This window comes from Psammomys obesus, unplaced genomic scaffold (genome assembly GCF_907164565.1).
Source record: "Psammomys obesus unplaced genomic scaffold, mPsaObe1.curated_primary_1811, whole genome shotgun sequence".
Lineage (NCBI taxonomy): Eukaryota > Metazoa > Chordata > Mammalia > Rodentia > Muridae > Psammomys > Psammomys obesus.
In genome coordinates, this window is record NW_026596051.1 from 24,669,994 (window position 1) to 24,684,117 (window position 14,124).

At 38.8% G+C, this 14,124-nt stretch overlaps 1 protein-coding gene across 2 annotated transcripts in view; it reads right to left on the bottom strand.

Annotated features, from left to right (window-relative positions):
• The window catches only part of Rab28 (RAB28, member RAS oncogene family), an 82,212-nt gene extending 76,703 nt beyond the window's left edge, over positions 1 to 5,509 (bottom strand). For both annotated transcript variants that reach the window (XM_055624280.1, XM_055624281.1), the window contains exons 1-2: positions 5,256 to 5,509; positions 1,016 to 1,112 (exon numbers count right to left, since the gene is read on the bottom strand). In XM_055624280.1, coding sequence (XP_055480255.1) covers positions 1,016 to 1,112; positions 5,256 to 5,330 — 172 coding nt within the window. In that variant the 5' untranslated portion in view covers positions 5,331 to 5,509. The remainder of the gene's footprint in view (positions 1 to 1,015; positions 1,113 to 5,255) is intronic.
• Positions 5,510 to 14,124: the final 8,615 nt, after the last annotated feature.

Below are 14,124 nucleotides of genomic sequence, written 5' to 3' on the forward strand. Positions count from 1 at the left end.
CTCATGTTGTATTACTTAATCCATTTTGGATTGAGATTCAAACATAAATCATCAAAAAATATAACAGGTGATAGTAATAATGAGATACAAAGACTATCTCCAATTGCCAAAAGCTTTCCTTAACTGCTCTATAATTTTCATAGAGTTTCCAATAGATGGGCATTTGAAAGGGGAACTAATTCCAATAATACTGAAACTCATTTGCATTTCAGTATAGGATTCTGATATTGCAATTCCAACCGCTTAATTCATAGAAAAGACAGTGATGGCTTAAAAAAAAATCAATCAAGACAACTACTTTTAATAAAATATTTGAAACATGTCATTTAATCACTGAAATTAAAGGTATACATTTTAAAGCTCCAATTGTTCAGAAATTGACCTAAAACATAAACCACTCTTTTTGTGTTATTATTTCCCACAAAATGTGCTGCAACTGGCATCTAAATAGTTTCTTTGCACGGTGAACTGAAACGTCGCGAATGCTCAAACTGTATTTTTATGAGTGCCTAGGGACCCTAAAATTTAGTGGTCTATTAAATGCCAGCGATTTCATGCTGCCTTGCATAGAGCAGCATTCACATACTAGAGCACAGAAGTTCCATAGCTACATTATACTTCTGTTTCAGCTTCCAAACAAAAAACGGAACAGAAGCTAATCAAAATATTTTTAAATCCTTTCCAATCTTTTCACATTTCATTAATACAATAGCAGTTAACAAATGTATAGTATTTGATTTTTTTTAAAGCCTTTTAGAATTTTATAAGCAACTATTATTTATCCTCAAAAAAATGCAGTTGCCCGTAACAGCAATGAACTAGGGAAGTGTATAAACTTTTTCTTACCCCAATGGACAATATACTCTCATACTAGATGCTAGTGATAGCTGATTTCTTACATATATTCTTGTGAGACTCACGTAACCTCACAAAGGTAAGGTTTTATAGTCTCTTACTTGGTAAGTTGTCCTGTGAGTGAGACTTACACAGTCTTGTTGGTTTTATGGTCTCTCACCTGGTAAAGTTATCCTTCTCAAAAAGAAATCCAGTCCTACAGTCTGCTTGTACTGTTTCCCAAAAGTCTCTTGAGCAAAACACGTAGCTAAGGAGGTCTAAAAAAAATGGATGCACAGAAGAGCAAAATTAATTTCTTTGTTTAAAAATATGTAAACATAAGACCACTACTAAACTTATTAAATAATCTTAACGCTTATACTCTAATTAATCCAACAAACAACCATTAGCAGCTCTAATCAGATACAAGGTTAGAGACCCTCCTCACCATGAACACTTCACTTGCCTTCAACCAGCAGTAGCAACAGCGGACTAATCTAATCAGTTACAGTTCATTAAGTACCCTCATTGTCAAGCTCCTTCTCCCTGATGAAACTTAGACTCTAAGGATTATAAATGGTAGCCAACATGAAGATCTGAGTCTTACATATTCCTTCAATAAAATTTTCAGAGAACTGTTTTAAGTTTCCTTCTAACGTCACATCTCTGAAGGCAGCTGTGCCAGTAGCTAATAATAAAAAGCACTGATTAGGGAAGAGAAAGCTCCTTGTAGAATTTTTTTTTTTTTTTTTTGGTTTTCCTACAAGAAACATCGTATTCATTTTTCTGTACACTTAAGACAGTAAAAATAATTTCCAGAATTGTCATGATAATATGTACCATTTAAATAAAGAGGCTAGTATTATGAGACTAGTAGAAAACAGGCAAAATATTCTTTATCTGAAGACATTACTAACAAGTTATAGATAGTATAAACACCAGATATTCATTCACTTTTTAAATGAAAGCTCTAAGTATCACTCAAGGACTCTAGGACTTTCTTTTAGAGAGTCATTTCCTATCAAAGCAAAAGATACTTTTAGTAACAACTGAAATAACTCCAAACTCAGAATGAAGCATTTCAAATGCACTGCTCTCACTTGAAAGCCTACCTAAAGGTAGAGCTTCATTAACAGGCTTCAGGACAGGCTGTTAGAGTTTAAAATAACAAGCAAACAAAAAACGTTTTTTTATTTTAAAAGTCAGTTTGAAGTCAACTCTTGAAATAAAACTAGGATAAAGTTTACACGATGGCTCGTTATAGTTATGAAATAAGAACAGAAGTTCACTTGGCTATATTTCAAGTCCTTTTCGCAAGGTGAGTTACATTTCTTTTATGCAGGGACAATTTACACACTCTAACTCCAAACTATTTAATATTCCAGCAATGTAATTATAATAAATATCTAAGATTTTTGCATCCAGTATTCAATGAACACTCACATATGAAAGATGTTCAATCACACATTTGGAAATAAACTCACTATACTTATATCATTGAAGCATGTAACAGTGCCAAATGAGAAATCAGAATAAAAGAGCTAAATATTGGTTTTTTAAAGACCTTTAGGTTTTCAGTCAGCTTTGGTTATTCCTTTGAGCCTGGCAAAGGAGCACTAAAGGAGCTGTGAAGAGGCTTGGCGGTCTAGAGAAAAATACCATCCCTGCATTACTTGAGTATTTAAAATGTTTCACATATGACTAGTTAAAATATTTAAAAGTCAAGAAAAACAAGACACACGTAACAGCATGTTATTTGAGGTATTTTTCACTTTTATTTAAGATTATCAAATTTTATCATTTTTATATTCAGTAATATTCAGAAATCGACACAAGTGCAAGCACAAACCAGGGAAGAAAAACAAGCAAATTGTATTTTAAAATTAATTTTAAATTTTAAAAATTAAAATAATGAAACTTAATACTTTGTTTACTAATAAAATATATATTTGCAAAGATTCTGAGTAAAGTTATTTCTTGAAAATAGGATTTCCAGATTTTTAAAGCCTTCCCCTCAAAAATCTGAGGCAAGCACAACACAAGCCTCAAAATCACAGGACTTTCAAATTTGAAATAATAAACTTCTGAGCGTCTAGAGGATAAGCCACACATAGTACTAATCTAGGTTCTTAAATCATCTGACATTTTGCTATAAAAATTAGAGAATCAGCTGGATGTGTGGGAGGCACTTCCTTCCTCCCCAGTTCGTCACCCTTACTGTCATTTTTTATATTCAATAATTTCTCACAAGTTACTGTATAAATACCTTCTTAAAGTGAGCAAGCAGATACCATATCTGAAACATTTCTATTTGATTGCTGATGTACATATATACAGGGTGTTTGTGCTGGTTTGGCAAACATTCTTTATCCAAACTATACATTGAAACAATACTAAAGAAGTATAACTGTATTTATTATGACCCCCCAAAAATATTTTGCTTCAAAAAATTTGTTAATAAAATGTGTAATTAAATTAAAAATATGAAACAGAACAGAAAATACATAAAAACACATGTACTAAAGAGATAAACTAAACCAGAAACTGTTACTGGTCCTCCCAGTGCTGTTCTTTATTGCTTCTGCCTGTGGGTATAAAAACGCTGAGAGTTCAAATATTACAAAAATGGCAAGGAGTTAAATGACAACACACATAAGAATGAAAACGAGACTGAGTTTCATAAAAAAAACAGTAAAAGAAGCAGAAGAATGGTAGTATCAATAATCTGAGAGCTGGACAGACTGTTACAAAAAAAAGTTTGCTACAGTAATAATGGAACACAGCTAAGGTTCAGAGACTCTCTGCAGAAAGTATATATCCTCATAAGAAAAATACATTACTAATGAGGATAGAGCACCATAGAAAAAGATCACTTATTCTTCAATGCAGAATGGTAACTCTAACTCAACCATAAACAAGAGAAAAAATATATATACATTGTTCAACACTGGACAGAATTTTAAATGGAGGTGAAAACTAATTACACTAAACTAGCAACAAAGGCAAAATAATGTATGATTGTCTAAAATTTTTAAAATATAGATATAAAACTATAAATAAATTTCAGCATTATTAAATATTGGCAGACAAAGAAGCAAAATTTTAAATAGGATAAAAATATCAACTATTTTAAATATTGGATGAGGTATATTTAAATTTTAAATATAAATAAATATATAACAGTAGACTTAATGGGTAACTTAGAGGTCTTATAGATAATAGTATAATGAAGGGTCATGGTTTTAAGTGGAAAGCTCAGTTGTTCGCTGGATGCAATCAAATTTACGAAAGAAAAACAAGAGGTGGCCTTCAAAAGAAAAGCTAAGTAGTGAAACCTGTAAAATAATCTAATTTTTTTTGTTGAATGAAAGTTTAGAAATAATGCTGATGTACAACAACTTTCTTATTCGAAACGTCTACGTGCACAATATTTCATACAGTGCCTAACGAGAAGCAGCCAAGTTTTGCTCTTTGCTCCAAAATGTAATCACATTTAATTGCTTTCTTCTTCGGGATAGGGCTCTACAGCAAAGTATCCTGGGAAAACAAGGAAGGGATCAACAGAAGACTCCAAATTTTGCAGAATAATGAAGCCGTCCGTATTGGCCAGAGGAACCCAAATTTCAGAACCAAGGCTCAAAAGCCTGTGCAGAACTTCCTTCCGGAAAGATGCAAAAGCTGTCAGCACACAAAGTCCACCAGGTCCAACGACACCCGTCACCGAGGCGGGAGCAGGGTTCCCTACTGAAGAGATCCTAATGAAGGGGAACTTCAGCTACCTTCCCCGAGAGTGTTGTGGTTATGACAGGAGCGACAGGTGTGAGGGCACTCAGACAAAAGCGCATCACTTTATTTGGAAGGCAGCTAGGGGACCCTCTCCCTAGAGCGGGTTCCAGGCAGTGAGGCAATGTTTACCCCATTTCAGCTCACAACTTGGGGTCAAGAACCCCGGCCTGGCCGCGGAGGGGACTAACTGCCTGCGGGTATTCTCCCGCACGCGCCCATTCATTCCTGCAACCAACGGTCACAGCAGGCTAGGTTTTAAGGTCCTGGTGTCGCCTACACCATCTTGCCCACCCCGGTGGCTCAACGGACACCTCCTGAATGAACCCTTGCCCTGACAGGTGTAAAGGACCGTACTCAAGTGAGAAGGGACACGGAAGGGGCAGCTAGGGTGGACGGGGCGGCGGCGTTTGTGTACGTTTCTGCAGCCCAGAGGTTGGCCATGCCCGGCGGGGCGGCGGGCACGCGCCCAGGGCGCAGGCGCGAGGGAGGCCGCGGCCTGAGGCCAGCCGCGCCGAGTCCGCGGGAGCGCTGGCGAGGACGCGGAGCTGGACGGCGCTAGGCAACCCGAGGGCCCGCCAGGCCCGGCCGCACCGTGCGTCCTGCAGCCTAGGGCGCGGGCCCGCCCGAGGACTGACCTTCCCGGAGGTGCCGTCCCCCAGCACGACGATTTTCAGTTGCCGGTCCTGGCTCTCTTCCTCGGAGTCTGACATGGTGTCCGGGGAGGCTGGCCCGCCCCCGAGGTGGAGGACGGGAAGGAGGAGGCCTCCGGGGGCGGGGGTGAGGAGGCCAGCAGGCAGCACGAGCGGGCCCCCCGCCCCGGCGTCTCCTCAGCCCTGCAGGAACCCAGAGAGCATCACTCGCCGGCAGCCATCTTGCCCTCGTCCCCGCCCCTCGCGGGGCTCCGCCTCCGAGAAGCGCGGCTCCGGGACGTCACTCAGAAGGCGCCCGCCCCCGCTCCTTCCACCACGCCGCCCTGGGGGAGTACGCAAACGCGAGCCGAGCGGCGCTCGCTGTGCTCGCGGGGAACCTTAGGGAGGACACAAAGGCAAGCGTGTCTGGAAGTGGTATGAGACCACACTGATGCGGAGTGGCTCCCGGGCCTTCCGTCCTCCTTTCCTGTTTGAATCAGGTCTGAGAAGGTAACTCATGTGAGTGCTTAAGTCCAAGAGGGCGGGAGCATGGTGAGGCTTGGTTGCCATGGAAGCCTGGAGCCTAGCGGCAGCGCGGGGGGCGGAGTCTGTATCTCGGCAGCCGGGGACGCTTGGGGCTGCGCGCGCGCGCACGAGATCCGTCCTGCGGCGGCGGGTGAGCTCTTGCCAACCTTGCTAATGGATCCACAAGGCTGTTGCCTTGTAGTGTACCGGGGCCCTTGTACTAGGGCCTCTTTTACCCTCTAACTCTTCACGTTCCTCTCAACAGGCAGGCTCCAAAAGTTCATTGATTAGGCAGAATAGAGTAAACTGAGCGCCATCCTAGACAGCAACTCTCTATTAATCCTGGGATTCCCAGGAAGTTAAAACAACCTTTCACAGTAGGATCAGCGCCTTTTTTGCCTTTCTCCTTCAGGATCTCACAAATGTAGTTTGCTGGAGGAAAACTGTTGTGTATGGAGTTTCTTAGGACAGTAATGCTATATAAAATGAAGCCTCACTTCTGTTACCTTATGACAGTATTTTAAAGATCGGGGACAGGTTGCGGTTTAAGAACCTAAAGCCTTTTTTTGTAAACTAAAAAGATCTTATGTGGAAAACTATTAGCCTTGAACACTTCCAAGAAACAATGTAAAGAAAATAGAACTAATCCACAAACTATAAAAATGTCATTGGGGATTCTCATGACAAGATCACATACTATACCCATTTAAAGAACAAACAAGTTTTGAGAAGAATTTTGGACATTTTATGAAATCAAGTTTCTTTGCAACTTTAGCATCTTTTCAGCCTTATACAACTGTGTTTTAATACTTCCACATTCAAGTAGTGTGTTCATTTGTGAAACACCTAGTCTACAGATGGTTAAGACCTCGTTCATATCCCAAGTTTCTCACTACAAATTCCAACTAACTGTACCCTAATATTGCTGTTCTACAATGCCTGTCTTCTCAAATCAACCCAAAACTCCCCACTCTAAAGATGTTTAAGGTGATTTTGTAATGCTTAATAGTCAATACTGCTTTCTTCACAACTCTTCTAAGCACTGAGGACATAGAAGTGAACAAACCCCCTGCTGTGTAGAGTCTTTCAGAGGCCCTCTGTGGTAGGCTCCTGTCCTGTTCCTTGTTTTCTCCCTCTTCTGACGTCCATCCTCTTTGCCTTTCTGAATGAAGATTGAGCGTCTTACCAGAGTCCTTCTTGATTAGTTCCTTTAGGTGTACAGATTTTAGTATCAATATCCTATATCTCTAATGTCCACTTATAAGTGAGTATATACCCTGTGTGTCTTTCTGCTTCTGGGATACCTCACTCAGGATGATCATTTCTAGATCCAACCATTTGCCTGCAAATTTCATGATTTCCTTGTTTTTAATTGCTGAGTAGTATTCCATTGTGTAAATGTACCACAATTTCTGTATCCATTCCTCAACTGAGGGACATCTGGGTTGTTTCCAGATTCTGGCTATTACAAATAAAGCTGCTATGAACATGGTTGAGAAAAAAAAAAAGAAGAAGAAGAAGAAGAAGTGAACAAACCCGTGGGACTTAGTCCAAAGGAAGGTTATACTAGGCTACGAAATGGTCATATAAAGATGCCAGGGCCTTCTTAGGAAATACTAACCTACTGAACAGTAATTTTCAGGTGTGACTAAAGCACTGTGACAAGAAGGCTATCTAGTAAGACTTCAGTTCATTCACATATGTCCTTATAAGGAAGAAGTGGAATCTGAGTTGGCTCAGACAAAAAAGGCAATATAACCATGAAAACAGAGATGGCAGTGATGCAGCCACAAACCAAGGAATGCTGGTGGCCAGGAGAAACTGGCAAGGATAGAGAACAGATTCTCGTCTGGAACTTTCAGAGGGAACGTATTACCCACACCTTGAGCTCGGTCCAGTGGCACTGATTTAGAACCTCTGTCCCCAGAACTTCAAACAAATTTGTTATTTTCAACTACCAAGTTTAGGGTAATTTTCTATAGCAGTCACAAAAAGCTAGTACAAAAAGAGACAAATAGTAGATAAGCAAGACATTTTCACGTAAGTTAAAAATAGTAAAACAACTCATGGTTGGATCCAGCAAGAATATTTAAATATTATTACTTATTACTAATGAAGGGAAAATAATTTCAGAAAGCATTCTGCTATAATCTAAGTAAAAATAGAAGAAAAGAACTTAGTCCACAATGACATCCCCACATGTGCCTCACATGTACACCCATACACATGTATTATATTGATTTACATGCATATTAGATGTTAAGCATATCATGTACACACTACAATTTTAAAACCTTTTTAAATTTCTGCTCATCAAAAGGCACCTTTAGACTAAGGGCATTTTGTAGCAATAGAGTATTTGCCTGCCATGTGCAAAGCCCTGATTTTGACCCACAGCACCACAAAATAATAGTAAATGGATGAAAAATGAATACAGGAAGAACATATTTCATTGCGTATAGTTCAAGGTTTACTTATAGCTGGATTTTCAAATTGTACCCATGTTACTAAAAGTTAGTACCACACACACACAAATACTAAATGTGAGCTTGGATAGGCCTGTCACCGAAGAGTTACTAACATGAAGAGGAGGTTCTCAACATCATTAGTTATAAGGGAAATGCAAATGAATCCATAATGAGCTATGACTACACTCTACCTATCATGCTGGCTAAGATTATAAAGGCACACATTGTGGAGTGGTGGTAATGTGGTAATGTGGAGCCTTTCATCTTTCCATACACTGCTGACAGGAATATATATCTCAACACTTTAGAAGTCCATTTGACATCATCTATTAATGCCAAATATCCTAGAAAACAATTTCATTTCTTGGGGCCCCTTGTCCACCCAGCACATGCATGCCTCTATGGACACTTCCAGAGAGCTCCACAGAAGTGACTTTTCCTCTAGTCTTAAAAATCACCATCATGGTGAAGGTGCAACTGCTGGATATGGATCCAGTGGAAATAGAAAGCAGAAGTACAGAATTATGCTAACAGTCCTCTTATTGAATCACAGATCAAGTAGTCTGAAATGAAATGCTTCACATAGAAGCACAACAGGAAGATGCCATCCATAGATGTCCATGGGTCCGTTGGATCTTTTAGGGAGTGATACAGGCCTTCTATATAGAATGAAGGATTCTCAGAATGCTGATAAAAGGAATCGGTCTGATAACCAGGAAAAACTAGTCAATCAAATCATGGAGACTGCAGGAAATAATGGAATATGGAGCAGAGATATTTAATACAAAAGTAACTTGCCATTAACGGAAATTAACAAAATTCTCAGGTTCCACCCGTCATGGGCAGATTGAGCCCAATGTTGCATCACAACAGGGTGAGGAAACAAAGCCTGAACAACATTCTCTGTATGGCTTAATTATATTATTTGTCAGTATTTTTCCAAGATTCTTATTCCATTATTTAGTGTGACCTTCTCTACCCCTGACACCAAATTCAAAGATTGTAACCTAATCCCTATGTGGAATATGATAAGTAGTATAGAGTCCTCATGAGTGGAATTAGGGCCTGTATAAAAGAGACCCAAAGTGTTCTGTTGCCCCTTTTTCATGGGAGAACACAGAAAAAGAATAAGTAGCCAGTCAGACAGTAATCTGCCAGCACCTTGCACCAGCAGTTAGAATATGATAAGTGTGTTTTCTTGATAATATTTTTCATTTCTTAGTTACTGAACTGAAATCTCTTCAGAGTCATGCACAAGAATGTTACCCATACAAAGATTATCCATAATACTCCAAACTGGAACTAATTGAAATGTTATCAGTCATTGAGATGTGACATAGTCACACAACAGAATATTATGCAGCAATGGAGATGAATGGATTGCTATGTGCTACAGTATGAAAGACAATGTAATTTTTTTTGTTTGACAGATTCATATATTTGTATGTTAAGTCTTATTGTTTTTATTGTACAGAGACACCATGACCACAGCCACTTTTATAAAGTAAAACATTCAGTTGGGGCTGGCTTACAGTTTAGAGGTCTAGTCCATTATCAGCATGTTGGGAAGTATTGTGGCATGAAAGCAAACATGGTGCTGGAGAGGTAGCTTAGAATTCTACATCCAGATTTTTCAGGCAGGAGAAAGATAGTGAGACACTGGGCCTGACTTGAGCATTTGAAACCTCAAAGCTCATGCCCAGTGACACACTTCCTCCAACAAGGCCATACCTTCAATAATGCCACGTCCTATGAGTCTATAGAGGCCATTTTCATTCAAACCACCACACTACGTTACAGATATTTTTATCTTCCCTCTCTCCCCCTTGCTAGGATCTTTCTTTCTAATAGGTCCTCCAACTTTCAGATCTTCTTGAGTATTAGAATTTTCCTGAGTGTGGGTGGGAGGATACTTACTGGAGCAAGAACAAAAGGCAGTGGTTACACCACTGAAGAAAATGACACCTTCTCTCTCTCAGTAACCTTTAACTGCCAATAGTCCCTCAAAGATGGTGCTTCAGGGGCCCATTCCTCAACCATGGTGAAATAGTGATAGGTGCAATCTTCTACAGTCTTTTCCAATAGAGTTAATATCTAAAATATGTAAAAAACTAAAAAAAAAAAAAAACTACATCAAGACCTGTCTTTTGTACAAGTCTTGTACATATGGTTGCTGTGAGGTTATGAGTAAAATGGCTGTCTTGTCTAGAAGTCATCTTTTTGTTGTCCATCTCCCTATCCTCTAACTCTTAGGTTCTTTCCAGCCCCTCTTCAGTGGTGTTCCCTGAGCCTAGGGAGGGCAATATAGCCATACCATTTAGAAACATGCACTCCACCATTTAATCTTATCCCTTTAGTCAGTTATTTAATATAAAATTGAATAAGTGAAATTCAGACACAAACGAGAACAACTTCTATGGTTATTTTCATACAAGGTTTAAAAATCCACTGCCATTAGAAGTCAAAGCAGCTGTTGCCTCTGGGAAAGAAGGTTTTGGAGTAGAATGTCCATACTTAATTTGATCCATGGTCATGAGGATATGTGCACTTTTGGATGATTCAAGATTTAAACCTAAGATTAATATAAATATGTATGCATTACTTAAAATTATAAATGTGTATGTGGTTGAAAATGCTTAGTAAAACTAAATCTACAGGGATATAAACTAAGTTATAAACCTCTATTAATATTAAATTACAAAGAATTATTAATTCCCATATGTACTTTACTATTAGGTATTTTACAGTGAATATTAATGTCACTTGGAATTGGTAAAGAAAGGATGAAAACTAAATCAACAATAAAATATGACAAATAATTAACAATAACCCTTCTCAGAAGACAGATGAGAAATGTTTAGTGTGGTCATTATATTCTGTTAATACATAGAAAGACTATTGGCAATTGTAAAGGAGACCTCATGAAACGGAAAAGCTTCTGTATGGCAAAGAACACCATCATCAGACAGAGAAGCAGGCTAAAAAATTAAAGAAGTCCTTTACCAGTCACTAATACAATAGAGTTAGTGTCTAAAATATATAAAAACTAAAAAAATAAACTGTATATCAAGAAAATAAATAATCCAATTAAAATTGGATACATATATAGAGTGTTCTCCAAAGAGTAAACTCAATTGGCTGAGAAGAACTTAAAGAAATGTACAACATCCTTAGATATCATGAAAATGCAAATCAAAACTACTTTGAGATTTCATCTTATACCAGTCAAAATGGCAAAGATGAATAAAACAAATGACAACTCATGCTGGTGAGCTCTAGGTAAAGATGAACACCTACCTATTTATTGCCGGTGAGAGTGCAAACGTGCAACAACTAGGGAAAGTAGTGTGGTGATGCCTCAGGAAGCTGAAAATAGATTGTCTTCAAAATCTAGCTCTGTCACACTTAAGCATGTGGCCAAAGAACTCTACATCCTACTACAGACACATTTGCTCATCCGTATTCATTCTTTCTCTATTCATCATAACCAGAAATTGGAGACAGCCTACATGTCCATCAATAGATGAATGGATAAGGAAAATTGCCACATTTACATAATGGAATATTATTCAGCTGTTAAGAAAAAAAATGAAATTTACAGGTAAATATAACTTGAAAATAAATAATTCTTAGTGTGGTAACCCAGTCCCCAAAAGACAAATAGAATATGTAGTCTCTTGTTTGTGGATGTTAGATTTTAAGCTTTCTATAGACATACTATAATCTCTATAACCACAGAGATTAGGTAAAGAGTAAAAGACTAGTGGGGAGGAGACGTCTCCCAACGAAAGGAAAATAAAATAGTTATGCAGGGGGAGATCCAAGATGGCAGTGACCAGCGCACACCATATCTGAGGAGCACAGGATCCGAAACTCTGAAATTGGTCTGCAGCGGTGGCAGGCAGCTGTACTGGCCTCCAAGAGCCTCCCAACAGGTGACTGTACCAGCCTCCCAGGTCTGCAGTAGTGGCAGGCAGCTGTACCAGTCTGCCAGGTCTGCGGCTCTGGCAGCAGGGTGGCAGCTATCCCTAATAAGAGCATTCATGCTCCATGACTGAGACAACAGAAGTGGCTACCCCAAGCCCAAATCTGAGGTAGAGAACAGGGGAACCCCTGTGCTTTCCAGTTAGACCTGCTAGCAAGTGAGTGTGCCTTCAACGATTCTTGGGAGAGCATTCTCAACATTGAAGCCCCTATTCTGTGAGTCTACCAGTGGAGTCCAGGCAAACAATTTCGGCAGCCCAGACAGATATGAATACCAGGAGAACAGTCTGACAGGCCTGCAGGCCACTGAGAATACTCTAGACACCAGAGAAAGATGGACCTAGTCTGAAGTACAAACTCCAGGAACAAACAGTGAAGTTTACAGATAAGCAGATGGATGGAGGTCAGCTTAAGAACACATAAAACAAAAATCAGGCCATCATGGCTTCACCAGCAAACCCCAAAATCAATAAATGTTTTGATTCATCAAAAACACAGGAAAATGATTTTAAAGATGTGCTTATCCAGTTATTAGCAGTACATAAAGAGGAAACAAACAAATCCCTCACAGAAATAGCCACAAAAATGGAGGTAAATAAAGAGGAAATGAACAAAGCTCTCAAAGAAATACAGGCAAATACAGCCAAGCAAATAGAGGCACAAGTAGAGGCACATTATTGGCATATAGAGAGGGAACGACAGAAAAATAGAGGACATCATGGAAAGACAGGAATCCACATTCAAACAGATGAAGGAAATGGTGCGAGACATGAAAACAATTGGAATCAATAAAGAAAACACAAATAGAGAAAACCCTGCAGCTGGAGAACTTAAAGAAAAGAACAGGAACCACAAAGGTAAGTTTCACCAACAGACTACAAGAGATAGAAGAGAGAATCTCGGGTACTGAAGATACACTTGAAGAACATCTCTCAAAGAAAAAATAAAATCAGAAAAGTTCCAAACACAAAACATCCAAGAAATCAAAGACGACATGAAAAGATGAAATCTAAGAATAATAGGAATAGATGGAAAAGAAGATTCCAGGCTCCAAGGTCCAGAAAATATTTTTAAGAAAATCATGGAAGAAAAATTTCCTAACTTAAAGGAAGAGATGTTCACAAACATACAAAAGGCCTACAGAACACCAAATAGAGTAGACCAGAAAAGGAACTACTCACGTCACATAATAGTCAAAACACTAAATCTATAGAACAAAGGCAAAATATTAAAAGCAGCAAGGGAAAAAGGCCAAGTAACATATAAACATAGACCTATCAGAATCACATCAGACTTCTCAACAGAAACTATGAAAGCCAGAAGGGCCTGGGAAGATGTCATGTAGACTCTAAGGGACCATAGATGCCAACCCAGACTACTATACCCAGCAAAGCTTTCGATCAACATATATGGAGAAAACTAAACTTTTGTCATGATATTCCATGACAAAACTAAACTCAAACAATACTACACAGGAACCCCGCCCTACAGAAGATATTAGAAGGAAAACTTCGATCCAATGAAAACAACTACACCCAAGAAAACACAGGATATAGATAACTTATATAGATATAGATATAGATAACAACAAAAAATTAAAAGAAAACAAGCATTAAAACACAGTAACACCACCAGCTCCACAATAAAAGGAACTAACATTCATTGGTCACTATTATCTATCAACATCAATAGACTCAACTCCAATAAAAAGACATAGACTAACAGAATGGTTGCAGAAATAGGATCCAACATTCTGCTGCATCCAAGAAACACATCTCTACAACAAAAATAAATGCTACCTCAGAGTAAAAGACTAGAAAAATGTTTTTCAAGAAAATGGACCCAGAAAAAAAGTGGGGGCAGCTATCCTAATATCTAATAAAATAGACTTTCAACCA